The sequence below is a fragment of the Ornithodoros turicata genome, chromosome 2 (genome assembly GCF_037126465.1).
Source record: "Ornithodoros turicata isolate Travis chromosome 2, ASM3712646v1, whole genome shotgun sequence".
Classification (NCBI taxonomy): Eukaryota; Metazoa; Arthropoda; class Arachnida; order Ixodida; family Argasidae; genus Ornithodoros; species Ornithodoros turicata.
In genome coordinates, this window is record NC_088202.1 from 81381354 (window position 1) to 81403131 (window position 21778).

The following is a 21778-nucleotide window of genomic DNA, read 5'->3' on the forward strand; positions in this document are numbered from 1 at the left end:
GCTAATTTTATTTATTATGTTATCAGGTTTAGAATGTTCCACCTGACGAAAGAATTATGAAAGTCAGTTTACAAAAAAAGATGTGATGTGTACTGAAAAAATGTGTGCTTTCAATGATTCTACGTACAATACAGCGCTAGAGTCCCTCCTTCCCTAACTTGACTTGCGGGAGTCGGTTTATGGTACCAGGACCATTGTTTGGATTCCCCTACTCCCTGCGGGCGTAACCTTAACGAAAGTGTGCGGGAACTCAGCTTCCCTCTCTCACTTCGTTTCCACTAGTTGGGGGTGTGAATGAAAAAGACATGTTTCCGTGATGTAGATTTGCGCTGCATGGTTACAAAAAATGTTTGCCTAAATTAATTACTGCTTTCGACTTTGTTTCAGATGATCACTCGATTGATATTAATAAAAATATTCTACTAGTTGGGAATGTTGTGCGCGTTGATTTTCGTTGTAGCAAACACAATAATTTACATTTCACATGAGTTGATTGTGGCTTCTGCGTATAGAAATTACTGTTGCAAAGTTATCATAAAAAATATGTAATTAAATTTGTTTCTCGTTTTCGAATGAGTATTCTTTCTATCATTGAATAAATTTGACTTTCTCTTTTTGCTTCAGATGATCACTCGATTGATATTTTGTGAGTTGAGAATAGTGTATGCATAATAGTTGTGTCAGATATGAAATACATTAAAATGCATCGTTTCTCGTTTGGTATTGTTTGCACCGATAATATTTTCTCGTTTGCTTAGATAAAGTTTCTCTAAAATCAGTTTGCACTGACATAAATGTCTATTCTTAGATTTTTTGCGTGCTATTGTTTTTTGATAGAATTCTTATTGTATTCTTGAGAGTCGAATAATTCCAATGTCTATTTGCAATCAATAAAAAAATTTCGCCTCTGTACACTGGTCCTAAGAATATTTCCTTTCGGAGGAAAGAATGTGAAAAAGAGAGAGGGTTTCCCCAGTTCATAGATTGACAACAGATTCTTTGCTTTGGGCTGTATAGATGGAGAGAGTGACCCCACCGGGCTGCATAGAGGGAGAGAGTGACCCCTCTTGGCTCCAGTGTGGTTGTACTATGGAAAGCTTAGCTGTGGTGCGTGTTTGGATACCTCTGCCAAAGTAATGTTTATAGTGCCTGAGTAGTGTGAAAATTCTATATTGTTAGCTCGCAAGGTTGATTTTATGATAGTTCAAAAGATATATTATTTCAAATTGTAATGTCTGATAGTTTGTTTCGCTATTATTTTCCGGTGTGTTGTTTACATGTTGGCAGATGCATCGTTCAAAGCGTTTCTCTGCTATTCATCCGTGCATGTTTATCGTTTTGATTGATTCTTTTTCAATTATTTTCCTGCATGTGTCTGTTGTTTACCGTTGGTAGATGCACCGTTTAGAGTGTTTCTCTGCTATTCATCCGTGCATGTTTCTTGTTTTGTTAGATTGTTCTTCAACTGTTTATCCTTTTGGCTCTCTTTAGTTGTTGATCTTGTTTCAGTAATATTTTCCTGTCTGTTGTTTACACGTTGGCAGATGCGCCGTTTAGATTGTTTCTCTGCTATTCAGCGTTAGCTCTGTGCTGTATTAAATTATTCATCATGTACTGTTCAAAGTGTTTCTCTGCTATTCGTCCGTGCATGTTTATCGTTTTGATAGATTCTTTTTCATTTATTTGCCTGCATCTGTCTGTTGTTTATGTGATAGGTTTTGGTTCTCTATTAGCTGTTGATCGTGTTTCTCATTATTTCCGTATGTCTATGCTGTTTACTTAATAAGAAAATGATTAATTGTGTAATGTTGGAATAATCTTCCCTATTGCGCTCGAAAATGTTCATGACTGTCAGGTGTACGCCTCCCGTCTTCAACAAATCAGGGCAGATATTATTAGAGCTGATTGTTGGCTAGGAGCGTGCTATGTGATGAAGTTAATTTTTTAACATATTTTCTGTGTCGGATTCATAAAACAAAGTAAAGCTTGTAGTGTCTCTTAGAATGAAAATTGTATGGGGAAGTCACGAGGATGATTTTATGATAGTTAAAATGATAGATTATTCTCCTCCTTTGTTGTTTTCATTAACCAATGTACTGTTATAGATTTTATTTCCTCTCGTGTTCGTGTCTCATGGTCTTCCAGGTTCTCTGCTGTTCACATACATATATCGGCACTTGTAATTAAAGCTCCAGTATGGTGGTCACGTATAATAATGTTAGACTTTTTATAATAAAACTTTTAGTTTTGATTGTAATCATATTGATTAAAAATATATTCTTTGATTAAATGTGGTGACCGTTTCTCGTTTTGATATGGCATTGTGTAGCTATTATTTCCCTACATGTTGGAGGATTGGTTCTGTATTAATGCTATGTGTTGATCGTGTTGATTCTAATTATTTGCTTATGTCTGCGCTATTCACTTCATAAGAAACTGATTGATTGTGTAATGTTGGAATAATCTTCCCTATTGCGCTCGAAATTACTTACATCTATCAGGTTCTCGTGTCTCAGAATTTTTATAATAAAACTTCTAATTTTGATTGTAATCGTATTGATTAAGAATATCTTGTTTGATTAAATGTGGTGACTGTTTCTCGTTTTGATATTGTATTGTGTAGCTATTATTTCCCTACATGTTGGAGGATTGGTTCTGAATTAATGCTATGTGTTGATCGTGTTGATTCTAATTATTTGCTTATGTCTGCGCTATTCACTTCATAAGAAACTGGTTATTGGTGTCATGTTGGAATATTAAACTGGTAAGCAACGTGATGAATGTTGATTTTATGTTTTCTTTCAGAATCAGATGGCTAGGTATAGTGAATAAAATATGTATATTGTTTCTTCTGTCTCAGGTCGTGAAGGTTTTCGGCTCGGTTTTTCTCTTTCACCTGATTGGCATCACAATTGGCATTACAATTCCCAGCACTAATGGCTTTAATAAATATATTTTAACTTGTACTTTTTGTGTATGACTCCCCTTTGCATGTCTATACATACATGTAAACCGCCTACTGCACACCTATTGTATCGGGTAAAAATATGAATGAAGTCGCCCCAGGCGGAAAAATGACAAAAGAAGTCTGCCCAGGCTGACAAAATGTGAGACTTTTTATAATAAAACTTGTAATTTTGATTGTAATCATATGGATTAAAAATATCTTCTTTGATTAAATGTGCTATCCCTTCTGCTTAATTGAAAACGCGTGATTACCACTAATAAAAAATATTGTGTATGATGTGTGATACCCCTTCAATGCTATTGCATCATACCTGTAATAAGTATAATCTTTGTTACATCTATTGTGTTTCTTCTGCTTCAGGTTTTTCGGCTGGGTTTTTCTCCTTCACATAGAGTCATATCATAATTCCTGACACTATTGACTTTAATAAATATATTTTCACTTGTACTTTTGTGTATGGCTATCCTTTGCATGTAAACTGCCTACTGCACACCTGTTGTAGCGGGGGAAAAATTGCGATTGAATTCGACACAGATTGAGAAATGATGAAAGAAGTCGGCCCAGGCTGAAAAATGTGAGCGGGTAAGCGCGCACGCAACCCTCCGGCCACGCTCCGCCCACCGGTAAGAGCCTCCACCCGAGCGCCGCCTGTTGCGCACGGGAAAAAGTCGCGAAAAAAGTCGTTGCAGATTGAAAAATGTCGAAAGAAGTTGGCCCAGGCTGAAAAATGTGAGAGGGCAAATGCGCACGCAGCCCTCCCCACGCCGATAAGCGCGCGGACAACCCTCCGCACAGGCGCCGCGCAGGGAAAATACGCCAGACGCTGTGGGGTTCGAACCAGACACCCATATAGCTAACTGACATCCAGTTTCCCTCGCAACCTATATATACTACTGATGCCTCTGTTTTGGAGTCATCAGGCTTCAGTCGCAGGTCTTAGTAATCAGATAAAAGAACTGATACTTCGGTTGCAACATATGTTGTCTGGCACGCGCGACCTTCCAGTGTCAACAAGTAGTGTGCAACAGGTGGATGACAATTATTTCACGCTTCTTTCGTTGAGAGCAGCCGATGTGCTTTTTTAGCCTTCAAACCCACGATCTAAAAATACAACAGGACTATATACAGTTGCTGGACTACGTCAGTCGTTAAGACTTGAATGGAACAGACTCATTTTGCGTTTAACAGACTCATACTTTCGGAATACGTTGAGGATGATTGACATTACTCACCGCGAACGTCGATGCGTATCTCCGGAGACACCACCCTGTAAGGCTTGTCTTTAACGGTGTTTGTCGCTTCACACATGTAGGTTCCTTGTTGACTATATGTCGTATTCTGCACCACAAGTGAGGCGCTGCGGCTTCGAACCGTCCACGTCTTCGGATCTCTTCCCGTCTGTTGCAACCAGCTGACACTGTGGAGAGATATTCCGTCATTGAGTTGGATCAGTGTAATATCGCATAAAACAACACAAAGGCTTCGACGTTCAGTCTGCATTTGTCACCGTCACGTCAACGAGAAGCTGAATTATTGTTTCTACAAGAAAAGTCCTGAGAACTTCCCGATTGTTCGCTTGAGACTAGATTGTGGACCCATGCTGTATGGATGAGCCAGATAAGGTGTTCTTAACCGGTGGGGGATTTGGTAACGTCATGAGGGGAATGACACCATGTAACGGTCGCATCCAATCGGCCCTTGCGCTCTGGGTATAGTATACATCTCTCTCGCCAGGAACGCCTCGACGGTGTGTCACGATGGTTCCTGGGTGTGCATGGTACTCGAATAGCGATCTAGCGGTAAGGGCACTCGCCACAAACAACACTTTCTAGAAACTCGGAAGAAGTAATAAAATACCTAGAATTTGGTTGCGTGTATCGCTTTAGAATTAATATTGAGGGGCGGGGGGGGTAACGCTTTGACGAACGACAGAAGGTGTGCATGCAGCACAAACGTTTGAGAACCACGGAGCAAGATTATCCCCAAGGACTACTGCGGGCATTCTGTATCTTGTCGGTTCAAAGCTTGTTTGTTTTATGATGTGAGTGGTCACTACAGAAACGACTATTTGTTTCGTTGATACATTAAGGCTAAAGGTACTCTCCACGGCATTCGGCTCTTCCGTGTTCGGTGCACACGGTGGCATCGTTATGCAATTCACACACACACACACACATAGATTGGATGGTGATTGGGTGGGCGATTCACCGCCGCTGAGGCGGTACACTGCCCTATTTCGCGTTGGGAGAGGATGAAGGGATGATGACGGGGCTTTCAAAGAGCCGTCGCCAGACCGGTGGAGCACAAGTACTCCGCCAGAAGACGAAGGCCCTGCGTCTGGTGGGCAGCGTTCGACCACGGACCGAGGATCTTCGCTAGGTTGAACGGCCGCTTGTCAATGCGTTGCATAGAGACTTCCATTAGTGCACGCTCGGGGTGGTATTGCCCACAAGCCAGGATGACGCAATTCACAATTATAGCTCTGTCATTAGAAACTCCATGATCAGTGTTTAGTGACAGTCTCGTATTAGGAAAGACGAAGTGCAATTCCAACTATTGTTTTCATCAATCGCTTTCAATAGATACTTATATGTAGGTACCTGTAGGTAGACTCATTCATGTAATGTCCCGGATGCAAATGGGTAGGGCACCCTAGCGGCGAAACACTGAATGTCATCGTTATTCTTTATTTCTTGTTGTGGTACTGTCAATTGGTAGAGAAACATATGGCGACTATTGACAGCGAAATGAGTTGAATTGCCATTATATTAGAGGTGGAAGAAAACAGATTATTTCAACTTGTATTCGCCGTGTTGTACCACCAAACGTCAGCATTATAGCGCTAATTACGATTGAGGCAGTCGCATTAAAAGTCTGCAACGCCTAGACAAGGTAATAGGCCTGTAATGGCTGCGTCTACAAGATCTTCAAATATTACGTTTTCGCAAAATTAGCTTCACCGTGAATAAGTACCTAGCGTAACTTTCAACGTGACTATCTAAAGGGATCGAGGGATTGACGAATGGTGCTTGAACTTTACATTCGTCAATACCCTTTGGACTGTCGCTTGAATAAGTTACACTGTAGTTTTAATTTCTTCATGCACTCAACCAACCAATGTGTCCAGCGTGGTTTAAACGTGTAGCCCGTTAATTGGAAGATTATTATCCTCGCTCATTCAACCGCGAAAGGAAGGCGAAAAGTCAAACATCGTGGTGCCCCGAGGTGGAACCGGCAATCCTCAAAAGGAATATGAGAATAAACCCTCGGGATTACGAACTTCGCCAAGGATTCCCTTTCGCCCACTGCCGTTGCAAGCCTGGCAAGAAAAAAACTAATGAAGTGCTCCAATCCCTAGTGCATTCATAAGTAATCAGTTGCGTCATCGCTGCATCTACGAAACAAAGTTACGCAAGTAAAAGACGTTTTCGGTCGATGAATTCAGCTGAATTGGTCACTTTCGCGTTCTCTCCAAGTAGAATATTTTATGTGGTCAAAGTAGAAAGTAACTAAAGAAGGAGGCTGTTAGTCGAATGTAGCGGCATGTAATTATTTAGCGCGCGTGCATACTGCGCGTATAAGTTAGACGTACCTTGGGGGTGGGTTCCCTTCCGCGACACAGTACAGCTTCATTTCTTCGTCGACGTTCACAGTTGTCGACGTGGCTGGTTCAACGCGAAGTATCCTTGGGCGAACTGCAGAGAAGACAAAATACCGATGTTTTCTGAGTTCCCTTACTTCGACGAGACACCAAAGACGGGATTTACTTCACGCACTTCGATTTCCGTAGTAATGAACGATTGTATTACCGTTCACCGCGACACTAGAGCACTTGACGCACATTTATGACACATAAGACACAATTTGGATACAATACCCTGCTTCGTACAACCTGGAAGCTCCGGGAATTATTGGTAAATGTAATAGAGTGAAGCTCAAGCAACGGACTCTTCACTTCAACAATGCACCCTTCCGTAAGAGAGAGAGAGAGAAAATAAAGGCGTTGAACTCTCCAGGTGATATAAAATCCTGGTCGCAAGCATCTGTGCTTTACACTCAGCCCGACTGGACATATCGATGTTCCACGAGAGGCAATTGAGCGAAAGTAAAGGAATGTGGCGGAAAAGAAAACTGAAGTGCCACTGCTAGGACGCCTTTAATCCGCAGAAACGTGAGCCAGGTGGGCAAAGTGAAGGGAATGGGCAGAGATCTTTTATTTCTCCCAGTATTGCGGGGCTGTCTATCTGAAAGATGGGATGCCCGCACGCAAACTGAGCAAATCGCATTCCCTTCGTCGGCTATTATGCAAATATGATTCGTTACTTGCAGGGGGAAAGATCTTCTCGGTACTCAACCATTTCTGAGAACCCTCCGGCATCCGGATAACAAAATAATGCGTTTTCGTTTCCCGATGTCGTTAAAGCGCTGACCCCTGTCTGTTAAGGGGAAATCTGGAGGAGGTGCTCCTAAGAAATGGCCGATATGATTCCGGCGCTACAGAAGAAATGGGGCCATCTGACTGGCAAAAGCAAGGCTGTAACGTGAAATGGAGGGCAGTTCAAGAGAGGTGGCGTTATCAGGGCCCCGTTTCTGACTGCGTGCCAACATTCGATCTTTCTTTTGGGCATTTTTTTGCACACCGAAATACTACATAGCCCGTGATAACTCAACCTTTAAAAGGGTAGTAATTTTGTAGAGCTTCTATCCTCGCTCCAACGTTCGTAATGCTAGATCTGAGCCCACCACAATTTTCTTGTAACGTTGAGTTGAGTTGAGTTGATAAGAAAAGAAAAAGAAAAAAAATTGAGAAATAGGCACTCACTACGAGAGCCGGCTACTCCAGATCACTTAGGAAAACACAAATGGCTATCTACAATCTTGTAATGTTTATAAGGAATATATAGGCTGCTTCTCGAGAAACAGGCCAAATTTTTCTTCAATCCAAGGTTCATTACACTAAACCCCGGAGACTGCAGACGACGGGAACAGCAACAGACACACACACAAATAAAGTCTCAGACTTATTTTTTCCTTCGAAAACTGCGCTGCATGTTGCTATTTGCGAAATGGCCCAACGCTAATATTATTTCAACAGCCCGCACCATGCAGTATTAGTCACTATGGGTATTAGTGAGTCTGTATGAATAAATATAATCAATTAATAGAAAATGGTCGGGGGTTTAAATAAGAAAGTTGTTGAGCAAAGCCTTCAGGCCACAAATCCGCAAAAAATGGAAACCGGAGTGAGCTCGTGCGGAGCAGTATTGGGAAAAGGCAAAATCTCCGTGCGTCCTGCAGAGTTTCGTTTGAGGCGCTGCCGCTTTACGTCCTCCTCTCCGCTGTGTTTAATCCTGCCAAGTGCATTGGCTAGTTTTTCTAGAATACATGGTACAGGCTGTACATTTTTGCATCGTCGCATCACAGAGCTGCTCTTTTGTCGTATCGGGATAGTGACCCACTAAAAGACTCTAAGCCATGGTGGGACGAGACAAAATGAAGTTACTACGAAATATTTAACAGCGGTAATCTTCATTGTATCGCTACTATGTGCAAGAGCGATGTTCAACGATAAAGTAAACTTTTTGCACTTAAAGCATTTGTTCCTATCTGTTAAACGGTATTTTTAGAGAAAAATATCTCCGGCTAGTATCTGATCGGCTAGTATCTGACGTCGTGCAACGAAGTGCTAGCTCTTCAAGGTTCAGTACTATGCGTTTACTATTAGATTGTCCACCTGTGGTTCCATAATCACATATTTGCCGCTGTTGCTTCACCTGCATACGACATCATATCATTGCTTTCAGGAAGAACTCGTTGCAGGAGACTAAATAAAGTAAAATCAGGTCAACGAAAGTATTTTTACCGACACGCGAGACTTAAATTTCCTCGCATTGAAATTTCGTCTCCAGCAATCTCGAGGGTCATTTCTTCCTCAGCTTTTTTTTAAATATGCTTCTCAGGTTGAACTCACATTTGACATTGACGTTGACCTGCACTTCAGGGCTGTCTCCAAAGTCATTCTTGGCAGAGCAGCTGTACACGCCCGAGTCCGTCCGCGAGATGCTGGGGAAACTAATGCTCTCGTCGATGTCGTAAATGCTATTCTGACCCGACTTTCGCCAGACAATGTTCGCTGGTGGGTTCGCATCAGCCGAACACCGCAAGGTGAGTTGGGCGCCTTCTTCCACTTCTTCCCGTGGGTTACCCTCGTACTTGATTTCAGGCGGATCTGAGGAAGTAGGAGAAAATTATGCATTAGACACATATCGTCGCAGGCAGGATTCGTCGACAGGACCCACATGGAACGAGACCAGCTTGGTTTTACTTGGTCCGATCCAGACCAAACAGTCAAAGGAAACACATAAAATCCGTTTTTTTTTTAATTCGGCTGCCAGCGATAGCCCTGCCTCCCTCTGAGAAAAACATACTTGTAAAAACACGAAGGTCACGTTCAGCTACAGACTGTTTCATCAGAGGAAGCAATAGTGGATGCCGACAGTTTCGCCTGACTTCTCGACAAAGCGTTCAGAAAAGGTGCAGCGAACGGCAAACGTACCGATGATGATGATGATGATGATGATGGTGATGATGACGATGGTACTTCGTGGCCTTACATCACGACACAACTATGATCATGAGCGACGCCACAGTGGTCGGTCTTTGGGTTAATTTTGCCCACCTGAGGATTCTTTAGCGTGTGCCGAAAGCAAACGTACCGCGGAGCACGCGAAAAGGCTGCCAGTAGCTGGCGGAACTTAAAATGTCGATACGCGGAAGAAAAAAAAAAAAAGAAAGAGAAACAGCAGCTCAACGCAAAACGTATGCCAACGGCGTTTTCTTTTTTTCTTTTTTTTCAGCGCTGCTGCACTTGCTTAAGCGCTGCGCAGTTCCTCCAAAAACCGACGCAAACATTTGGTAACATTTTCCTGCGTCTTGAGGGGGATTTATGAACAAAGGACGGTGGGGTAATTTCGCCAATGATCTTGGCGGTTACCGTGGTACAGGGAGCATCCCAATGAAGGCTACTGAGGGATACCCGCATGTTTTCTGTGGTGGGTAGTTCTATGAGACTACCCGGATCCCAGAGCAAGAGGGACTGCACTCCCTTTCCTGCATCAGCATCGTATTTTCCCCTTCTCACTTTCATCCCTCCCCTTTTCCTCTCCCTTGGTGCATCAAGCCGCCAACCCAAAGGAGGCTTACCGCAACTTTTTCCCAATCCCCCCTCCCCCCATGAACGAAGGATACACAGACACAAGCGAGAAGGACAGCTAGCCTACACCAGCTTTCCTGCATTATGTTTCGTTGTTCTGTCAGAATGTTTCCAGTCCTTTTTCCCTGTTACCTACAGCCACTCAGGTGTCCTATAGGGCGACTGTGAATCGAGCACTCTGAATCACATTTAAAGTTGAGTATACTCTTGGGCCCGCCTCGCTGGGTTTAAGCTTGGGTTAAGGACGTTCGAGTAAACACAACGGAAAATTCCACATGAGATAAAGTGGCATGCCATATCTGGCCCACTCTTGTTGCAGGCCCGCTGAACTTGTCCCCGCCTGTCCCCGCCTACAGCATATTTGGCCGCCGTTTGATAACCGTCTTTTATTGTGAACGCCATGCCGCCGTACGTAATAGCCTCGGAAACTTGAATATCCGAATTCTCGTTATTTATCACGCACCTAAGGTCAGCTAAGCCTTTATTGTGACACGCCCCGCGCAACGAGAGACGAAGCAGGGTTGCACCCCTCTCCCGCAGCGTCTTTTTTCTCCTGGTCTACCGTGATTGGTGGATTACACACTTCTATAGCGCAGATTACTGCAAAACACCAGTCACGAAACTTTAGTAAGGCAAAGTCTCTTCAAGCGGGAAATGACTTTGTCTTTCTACGTGTTTCCAGTGACTCCAGAGCTTTCAATGCAAAGCCCCAGTAAACGTACGCGTGCCCCGTTCCTTCCCATATGTGCGCGCTGGGACGGCGCGCTGTTCAGAAATAATGAGCGCCCGTTTCCTCGGAAGCCCTCTGCAAAGTCTCGTTCACGACATAAATTTTGCATCGTTAAAGTTTGCGGTGAAAATACACCGTCTTTAGACTCGTGATCGGTTGTCTTTTGTGGGGACGGATGAAGGAATGAAGGCGTTGTCTTTATGCGATGCCACACATCACGGGCTTATGGTGCTTTTGGGGAACGTCAGAAGCAGAGATCAAAATAAACGACGCAGCTACGGAGCCTATATATTTCGCCTTGTGCACCGTACGCTACGGCACGGCCAGCTTTCGCGTATTTGGACCTTTAAACATAACGTGTATATGCGCCGGTTTAAATATTGAAGTGTATTATTACGAATGAACAGGACTTCTGGCGAAACGACTGAGCGTTTGCTTAGAATGAACATTCGTGAAACATTCAAAGTATGACCAGTATGAAGCGCCGTCTATGCTTGTAGAAAAATAGCGTTTAAATGTATCATCAAGCAGAAAGCAAGCGGCCTACATGTTTGATGTCATTTAAAGGGAGACTTCCGCAAGGATTCGAAAAAAATTAGGTGAGCATCATAGCGAACACGAACCGCCCCGTCAATACCGAATACAACATTCGCATTCATTTTGTGCGAGTAATTAATTCGTAAATGATGGCAAAAAAAACCGAAACCGAAATGCGAAGAGCAGAAAACAGAGCTCCAAGCTACCTCCTTTCCTTCACACTCCTTTCCCTTTCCTTTCTTTTTGTTAATAAACATATCCCCCCCCCCCCCTCCAAGCTATGGCGGTTCGTCCGGGGGAGGATTCCGTGACGTGACCTAGAATTGTCGTCTGCTTCCAAGCCTCTGTTCCTTCTGCTTTGCGTGATGCCGGATGATGTCAGCAGTGTGTTGCTTTCGGTGCCCTCTCGCGTCACAGAGGCGAAGCGCTCGCATCGTAATCAATTGATTTTGTAGAAAAGTGATTTTGTGTTGATTTCGCAAAATGATTTTGTTGCGGAGTCCCACTTTAAGAGCTTCTTGCTCATAAATACATGCATTTCAACATAGCACACATGTGATATGTGGCTCTGAACCGAATCACGACAAAACCGATCTAGACGAAACGTGGTGCGAGGCGACTCTCATTTCAGCTGGTAACACTGGCGTTCACGTATCCACATGGAGGAAGGAATAAGAGGAGGAGTCCTGGGTGGCACGTCTTGGTACGCTAGAATGACACCTATCCAAGCATTCCGAAACTATGTTATACGGGCAAGTCCACACAAACACGCAACTGCAAAACAGAAATCGAAAGACTGGCGATGACGTCACGCGGTTGGTCTCCCAATTCCAGCTCCACATCTCGCTTCTCATTCCATCCTTCATGTGTGTCCACCATGTTCTTCGGCGTGATTTTGGTTTCCGCGCGACGCGTCGAACAGGTCGCTGCGCGAGAGCCAGTGTTATGCGCATGCAATGTATAGTTTTGTCGGAATACTTGGCGTGCAATGCTCCTTCCCCCTCTCACGTTGGGGATGAAGGAAATACGCGTCTGCGAAGATGCGCAATGAACAAAGTAAAGAAAAAATGGCGTTCCTTCACTAATTTTTTGCGGGCGATCTATGGAACGGATTTTTGTTCTGAAAACGGCTACGATATCAGGTGACCGAAAGGAACAGATGTTCTCATTGGGACAACTTTGTAGCTTTTATAATTAACAAGTTAATTAATGAAAGTTAATTTAGACATTGCCTTTGCACTTTGCTAATCACCTCCTAGGGAGTGCCCTTCAGCATATGCTATATTGCAATTGATTTCATCTTGGAAAAAGTGTTATGTATATTTTTCAAAAATCTGTATACACTTAGCTGGGACACCCTGTATATATATATATATATATATATATATATATATATATATATATGTATGTATTAAAGCGATCAAGACCTTTGGCAAGCCTGGCGTCAGGAGGAAATCACGAGACAACTTTCACAACTTCGGATGATTAAATGTTGCAGCTACGACGATTAGTTCAAGTTTATTACCGCAAATAATTTTACAACTATCATTATCATCATCGTCATCATCATCATCATCATTGTGCTTACAAGTCTGCTGGTAAAGGCGATTGGATGTAATCTCTAAAGACATGCGAAACGCATGTCTTACTTTATTTTTAGTTATCTAAATCTAAACCCGAAGACATACGTTACGCAATGCCTCCCGCGGTCTGCGCAAGAACGTTCATGAACGTTGGCCATGCGAAAAGTACGAAATACATGACTGGCTAGTAGTGATAGCGCGTCCTTGTATGCGCGCGACTTCGGAGCGGAATACTCAAAGGCCCTAACGTAATTTGCATGCTCGAAAGCGACGACGAACTGCTCGGGAAACGGCTACGAGGCGTACCGGTAATCAAATCGCTCGACAATAATATCCCACAACCTTCTGCCCATCCAACCCAACCAGCCGACCTCTTATGCAGACAGAGGACAAAGTTCATCAACACACACCACTCATTAAAATAATTCCGAGAATCATTCTGAACGCAAAGATGCGTCTTCAAAAGTTGCAAAGGTACTGTAAAGCAGCAGAGGTGCAACCTCAGAAGATTTATATATTTGATAGCCTGAGCCCTGAGTGCTCTCGCGTCACAATTTTTGTCCCAAATGTACTCATGGTTTTTTTAGAAAATTAAAATTGAAAATTACGAGCAACACTTGTGTATAAGTGGTCACCAACTGCGCATGGCTCGTCAAGTATACGGCGGAAAACTATGCGTACAACTATGCGTTCCATGCGTACAACACCGGGTCTAAAACGAAGGTAGTTCGCTACGTGTCGGCTACGTAGCCATCAGGGCCAGCAAATCAGTCGGGGACATCGATCACTGTTGCTTGAAGGATTGAGGATCATTTGCAACCAGGCGTCACCCCGAGACATTTTACCTATGGGTGCCTCAATACTAGCTCCCTCTGCATAGGGTGAAGACAACTGCGTTATGGTGAACTGCGTCGTCTGCTACGAATTTCCGGCATCTTTACGCCCACGCACAGCTCGCGATGCGCTCACAAAAGTCTAGCTATACGCTTAGATGCACACTACATTTTGGAGTTGAGTAGTTTTGAAAAAGTGAGTGAAATCGGTACACAGCATTCATGCATGGTAAGCGTGAAGATGGGGGCGTAGCGGAATTCGCTTCTACAAAGGGTTATTCCTCCCTACACAGAGGGAGCTAGTATGCAGGCCCTCTTTTTTTCCTCAATTTCACAAGCAAATTAAAAGTATTAAGCGTTCTCTGTCACATTTGTTAAGTGTTGCGCTGGCTTAACAAGCAACAAGCTGCTACGCCGCTAAACTACGCCGTTAACATAAACTGCCTGTCTGCTGCTTTACGGAATACCTTTAACCAACTGCAGTGGCTTCGCGTTTTTGACGCAGCATTTGCTGTCGCTTGGCTTACACTGTGCCCAGTGGGCGAAGGCCAAGCTGGTATCGCGTAGTTCTTTGATATGCACCTTAGATAGCGCAGTATAACTGCATTACGGAAGTCTGACTCCCAACGAAAATGTTACGTACGGCATTGAAAACGTTGCACTGAGCATACACAGACATGTACAGTGATGTTGATGAGCAACCGTTCACTTACACATTACGTCCAGTGTGACGCTGACATCCTTGTGGCCATAACCCTCGCCGGTGGGACTCTCGTACGTCCCATGATAGGAGACACATTTGAGCTGACGTCGGTTATCCTTCTTGCCAAAGGCGTAGTGGAGAACGGAAATCGCCTGCCACGTACGTGCTTTCTCGACATCTGTTTGGTTCGTCTGGTTGGCCAGAAGCGTCAACTCCTGATCGTCCAGGAACCAGCGTAATGCGGCAGGGGGGTTCCCTTTGCGAGACACACACTGGAACCTCTTCTTGTCGTCAGCTTTTGTTTTGAAAAGCTCTCCTGGTGAAATGGGATTCGTGCTCTCTTCTAACCTAGGTGGATGGGGTTCCTCTGAAAAGTTAATAAAGTTAATGTGGTTCATGCATCGTTTGCTGGGGAGATGTCAACTAGAGTCATGTCTCGCTCATCCGGAGTTCAGATATCCGGAAAGGTCCTTATCCGGACTACATTACCGGGAACGAACCTGCTACCATTGAATTTTGTCTCAGTTATCCGGAACTAGTTATCCGTATCCGGACAGCAAGTACGGGGACCAGTCTTCCAAGACCTAGATCATTCTGATCCGTTTATCCGGGAAAGCGTCAACGTCCTCTGTTCCTGGCATGTGCTGTGTTCGCATTGTTCCGGAAAAGGGTCACATGTCAACGTTGCATTCTGTACTGTTGGACTCCCCTTTTGCGTGTGCGGGGCTGCGGGCACACCATAGATGTGGTAGACGATAAGCGGAAGAGGTGCCATGTATCCAGTGGGCCCATGAAATCCACATATGAACATCAGTGTCCAGGCTGTCCGAAAGCATTACCTGTCTTTTGGCCTATGCCACAGAGACTTGCAAGAAGACATCATGTGCGCGGGACCAACTTTCTGAGACATTACCCTTATTTAAACAGAAGGGTGACGGAACTGGTGCCGTGGCTGTGACCGAAATTCTGTCACACCCGTGCCTACTAATTTCATGCAGCTCACTTCGCATGAGTTTTTTAAGTAACGATCTTTTCCTTGTTTCCTTTTCTGGATCTATAAAGAGGTCTCCCAAATTTTTCGGGTTGCCCTGGAAGTTTGATCGGTTCGGTTATCCGGAAATTCGCTATCCGGACGGAAAGGGACGACTCCCGAAGTGTCCGGATAATCGAGACATGACTGTAACTGCTTTTCGTGACATCATTGCTAAACCATGTTTACTGGTGAGAACGAGAGTAACAGGAAGTAAGGTAAAAATGTGTCCTACTCTCCGATTCCTGCCGGAGATATCGTACAGCATATGACATTTGCTAGAGATCTCGGCAAGGGTGAAAGCAGCACCCCCCCCCCCCCCCATAACAGAAAAGCCATAACATTTCGCCAGCGATCGGCGACGTGGGACGTGACTGCCTCTGTGGGTTGTCCCGACATTTTAGAACCATGCACACTCGCAGGGTAGCAGACAGCATGGATCCTTGGACCCACCTTATCGGTCAATAATGCCATGCGATTATGCTACCGCAGGAGTCACAAATGAGGCGGATCTCTAGAAAACTATTATACAGCGGCGGACAGCATAGCTGCTCAAGAATGAGAATCTGCCTTTTGTTGCACTCTATACGTTCTTATTGCACAATTTTTCTGTTTTTAAATTCCCCGTTCTTGTTATGGCCTCATTGTTGCGCGCATGCCATGCCTTAAGTAACATTTAATTTTGATATGTCAGTTTACTTTCTATATGTATAAAAAGTGTGCTTATACGCTATGAGTAGGTCAGCCTTTCGCGCAGTCCCTCAGCTTTTCCCTTTCCCCTCGTGCACGTAGAACGGTCTCATTGGAACGCTCTCAAATAAGGTACACAACAAGTGCACGTGAGGTCCACGTTGTGGCCCATCTGCGAATACCCCCTTATTGCTGCTTTCTGAGTGGACAGACCGCTTTGTCACGTGCTTTCTCTAACATTTTCTTTCTCTCACGCGCAGAGACGTACTGTCGTAGCGTAGAGCCCGGACGTTCCGCAGATTTGGGACTACGGCTCGTAGTTATCTGCGTGTTTGTGTTGAACGTATTTCAGATATAGAAATCTCCTCACCAGTACAGTATTACTTCACTCACAGTGCACAGTGCACTCCTGTGTTCAGTTCCACCAATGGCTAATGGCATGACACTTTAGCTGCTTCTCCGCTGGACATTTCGCGCACACGTCTTAACCTCGGGAGGACAGCCACGTAAATAGATTTTTCATCAACATAATTTTACCTCTAACAACAAGCTTGACGACCTTGGAACTAAGCAGTGCATCCTGAACAGACACCTGCGTCACCTGGCATTGCCAATCGCCGTCGTCCTCTTCGATGGTAGCCTTGTAGATGTGCACTGAGCAATCTCCATCCGCTGGTTCACGCTCCAGTTCGTACTTCCCAGGTATTTTACCCAGAGCAAAACCATTTTTTAACCACACACATTCACCACGACGGTTCCTCACTTTGCACCGCAGACTCACTGTGCTACCAGGGTTCACCTCCGTGTCCGATGGCATCGCTTCGAACTCTTGCATACCCCATGAGATTTCTGAAAAGAAACAAAGGAAAAGTTTAATGCAGTGTTGCCATGAAAAAAAAGAAAAAAATGAGAGGAAGAAAGCTGCCACTACAGCATAGTTTTGTGTGAACGGGTACCAGGCATTAACTGAGTCGGTGCGAGTCGGTTCATTTTGTAATCATTGGGAGTAGTACACGTAAGACTTATTAATAATGTCCCTTCGTAGCATTGCATTGTTTCATCATGCACCTGTCGTGCCGGGTGAAATAATACCGGGTAACGGGCTCCAAGGATGCTTCCAAAGCGCAGGGACACATTGCGTGTACATTTACAGATTATAGTCACTGTGCACAGTGCACTTGTTCGACACTTGAACACGCTCACACACGAACACACTCGACAAGATCTACACAGTTTTTTTTTTTTTCATTAAGTACATAAACTACTGGTTAAAGTAATTCTCCCAAGCCCGAACACCAACTGTGAGGCGGCAACTCCAGAATCGTGGCAATCTTAATCTGATATGGTTAACGCAAGTTGCCTACACTGCTATGCGCTGCGGTTGTTGAATGCAGGTGCTAGCCGTTAAACGCAGGCGTCCTGTTTCCTTGTTGCCCTTCCTGACAGGCCATTTTGGGATATACCCCCCCCCCCCCGTTTTTCAGTATCCTTTCTTATGGGGCATCAAAGAGAAGCGTCAGGGTTGTTATCGGCGCTCGCGTCGGCTTCGGCAGGTTAAAAATCCCAGCAAGAATGGAACAACCTAAATATATAGACACGCAGTTTTCTCATAATATATTCGAAATAAATTACACCTTCTGAGCAACAAGTGGGCAATATCCTCGACTACTAAAAAAGATCAATAAAAGAAAGAGAAAAGTAACTGCCTTCACTTCCGCAATATTATTCTTCTAAGAAAGCCATTACATTGAAATGCAGGCAAGCTGGAACGATAAACCGGCCATTGGTCCGTTCGCCCTGCTTTTACGGTATAGCTGGATCTCTTCGCAAAATTTATATACTACCCATCCCGCCGTCAAGTGTTCCTTCAATTTCACGCAATGAACTGTATTCGAGCTGCCTCTTGATGACCATCACTTATGCCTGTTTGAAAAATTGCCACTGAGGGAACCGATCGAGACGCGCAAAACGGACCCTATATCCCTGCCCGCTCCCGCAAGATGAATGCCTCGGTAAAAAAAGTTGTAAAACACCAGAACTTCATCACCGGCGTGCCCGTAAAAGAATAACATGCGCCGTTGTTTTTCCTTCGGTCGAAGGCGTTACAACTGAACCAGAAAATGCGAAGTACGGAGGTCCCCAAGGTGTGCCAGTGCTCAGGAGCATTGTTATTGTTTTTGATGAACGAGTACAGTGTAAGAAGCGAACGAATAGAGGAAAATCGCGGGGAGGTACGGGAACGAAACAGTGAATAAACATCAGCTGTCTAAAATGCGAACCGACAGGACGCTGCGTATTATATTTGCAATGGATGTTTTATACCCTGCATAAAAAACACATATATATCGCATGTACCTATGATGACAATACGATGCTAACATGCCCACACAAGTGATATTTTTCGGATGTTATACAACTGCCCCAACAGCCGCCATCCGTTAACGTGTGCCCTCAGGTATGTATCCGCTCAGACGACAGTGTAGGCCGACAGTCGGCCTACCCTCTGAAGAGAAAACTTGGTCACATAGCACGCTGATGTCCAAACCATCGCACAGAATGATACTGTTATCACTTATGATTGGTGGAAGGTGCGGGGCGTATGGCTTTTTGTGGCAAGTAGCATATCTGCATAAGCGCAAAAAAAAAAGAAAAAAAAGAAAGACGTACGCTCTCCCACTTTCAACAAATCATGGGAAAGAACAACGGCATACGGGATGATGGTCGGCTGGAAGCGTGTTATGCAAAGAAGTTCTATTTTAAGCGTGCGTGTGTTTTCATTGGATAAATGGCGATGGTAGCGACGACGACGTCGATGAGGATGAGGATGATATAAAGGGAAAATTGGGAAGTCTTCATTGAATTGTATTCGTGAAGCGTTCGTCCGAAGACAACACTGCCTGTCAGTATTTTTTGATCTTGAAAGGGCATATGACACCACTTGGCGGTATGGCATTCTACAAGATCTATACTCTTTCGGAATCAGGGGGCGCCTTCTTAGGTGTATAACAAACTTCCTTCAAAGCAGGACATTCCGAGTACGGCTTGGAATGATACTGTCCCGTCCTTTCATCCAAGAAAACGGGGTGCCGCAGGGATCTGTCCTTAGCGTCACTCTGTTTCTCGTGAAAATCAACTCAGTAGCTAGCATAATTCCACCTCCCATGTCTTATTCATTGTACGTGGATGACATTCAGATTTCCTTCTCTTCCACGAATCTAGCAACATGTGAGCGACAGGTGCAGCTAGCTTTAAATAAACTTACCAAATGGTCTCTCGAGAATGGGTTCAAGTTCTCACATGACAAAACCGTATGTGTTCACTTCTCGAGGGTCAGAGGGCTGTTTCCTTCACCTACTCTTAAGCTGAACGGACAGGACCTTGCTGTTAGGGGTGAACACAAATTTCTTGGGGTCATCTTTGATAGCAAGCTCACTTTCTTACCTCACATCAAGAGCCTTAAAACAAAATGCATGAAGTCACTTAACCTGTTGAAGGTGCTGTCCCACAAATCTTGGGGAGCAGATCGTGACACCCTGCACAGGGTTTATGTGTCCACAGTGCTGTCTAGAATGGACTATGGATGTGTTGTTTTTGGGTCTGCGCGGAAATCTGTCCTGAAGATTTTAGACCCAGTACATCATCAGGGACTGCGTTTGATAACTGGTGCTTTCCGCACGTCGCCAGTGGAAAGCCTCTATGTCGAGAGCAACGAATGGTCACTCGAAAGAAGGAGGTTTTACTGTTTCGTACTCCTTGAGGGTAAGAGGTTATCCCAATAACCCAGTTATTACCTGCATTGGAGGCACGCGCTTCAAACAGCTGTTTCTTAATAAGCCCAGCGTTGTTCCCCCATTTAGCATGCGTGTTCTTCAGGGATGTGAGGATTACAGTTTCCCATATAATGATTTCACCATAGTAGAGGCTAGTCCTCGGGTCCCGCCGTGGCAATCACCTCCATGTTTCAATAACTCCCTGACTATGTTTAAGAAACAGAACACACCACCTGTTGTGCTCCAGCAGGAGTTCGAGTCCCTTAAAGAAAGTCTTGGGCAACACAGAGCTTTTTACACTGACGGTTCCAAAACACGCACCTCAGTCTCATGCGCAATGGTAACCAATGGACTCACACAGTCATATCGTCTACCTCACATGCTCTCAGTTTTTAATGCCGAAATATACGGAATAATCCTCGCACTGAAATACATCTTAGAAAGTCACACCAAGTCGTCAGTCATTTACACAGATTCTCTGAGCTCTTTTCAAGCAATAGGCAACATAGTGATGTCCAAAAACCTCCTTGTGCAGAAGGCACAGTGCCTTGCTGGTAAAGTAATTAAAAAGGGTCTCTCTTTAACATTCTGCTGGGTACCCAGTCATGTGGGTATACCCGGGAATGAACTTGCTGATGCGGCTGCTACAGGTGCTCTTTCATCTGAGGTGAATCTATTTGCTGTACCGTCCCAAGACCTCCAACCTACACTTATGAGGGCCATAAATAGCAGATGGCAGCAGCACTGGGATACACTACACACCAACAAACTTCACCTGGTTAAGCCCACCATTGTTAAATCGACACAGATTTTTAACAGTCGTCTTCATGAAGTTGTTTCTGCCAGGTTGAGAATTGGACACACTCATTTGACCCACAGTCACCTCCTCTGCAATGAAGAGGCTCCACATTGCACTCGATGCGACGAGATAAAGTCTGTTCTCCACATGCTTATTACATGTCCATCACATGAAACATACAGACTTCACCATTTCCATGAGCTCTACACATACCACACACCTCTACATCCATCCCTTTTGCTGGGGGATGAGGCTCTTCTGCCATTTGAACGGGTGTTTAGTTTCTTTGAAGACGTTGGTGTTTTAAACGCATTGTAGTTTTAGCTTCATGTCCTTTTATTCTCTAACTGTACAGTTTTATCTTAGCTGAATCGCTATACTTTTAACAGTACTTTCCTTATCATTGTCTTGGCGCATTATGGCCTTCGTTGCTTATGCGCCAAGAACACCTGAATCATCATCATCATCATTGAATTGTCACAATACCCACGTACAGGGACGCAGAAATCACGAATAGCACGGGTTTCGTTCGGCGTTTTGTTCAATGCCTTCCTGCTTGTCGCAGCACAGCACTTCGTCCTCGAACCGCCAGTACAACAACCAGGCATCGAACGCCTGAGTAACTCATGGAACACGCTGATGACCTCATTGTCAGACCCACAAGCTGGCAGCCTCAAAATTTATTCAGATGCGGTCTCCATTCCAGAAACAGGCATGCACCATCGCAGATGCAAAAATACTGCAAAAGCTGAGAAGCATAATGTACAAAACAAAATAATAATACGGGAGACATCATCACTGCAAGGCAGAATGGAGAGGACCACAAACTAGCTCGGCTATCTGAGGAGGACATCCTCAGATAGCCGAGCTGGCTCGTGACTCTCCTCATTTTTCCTTGCACTCATAGATATCATCAGGAGAG

General features: G+C 44.4%; 1 protein-coding gene across 6 annotated transcripts in view; it reads right to left on the bottom strand.

Annotated features, from left to right (window-relative positions):
• The window catches only part of LOC135385619 (kin of IRRE-like protein 1), a 569797-nt gene that overhangs the window by 85232 nt on the left and 462787 nt on the right, over positions 1–21778 (bottom strand). For all 6 annotated transcript variants that reach the window (XM_064615057.1, XM_064615058.1, XM_064615056.1 and 3 more), the window contains 5 exons: positions 16825–17136; positions 14578–14934; positions 8940–9197; positions 6561–6663; positions 4201–4385 (listed from right to left, as the gene is read on the bottom strand). In XM_064615057.1, the coding sequence (XP_064471127.1) occupies positions 4201–4385; positions 6561–6663; positions 8940–9197; positions 14578–14934; positions 16825–17122 (1201 nt within the window). In that variant the 5' untranslated portion in view covers positions 17123–17136. The remainder of the gene's footprint in view (positions 1–4200; positions 4386–6560; positions 6664–8939; positions 9198–14577; positions 14935–16824; positions 17137–21778) is intronic.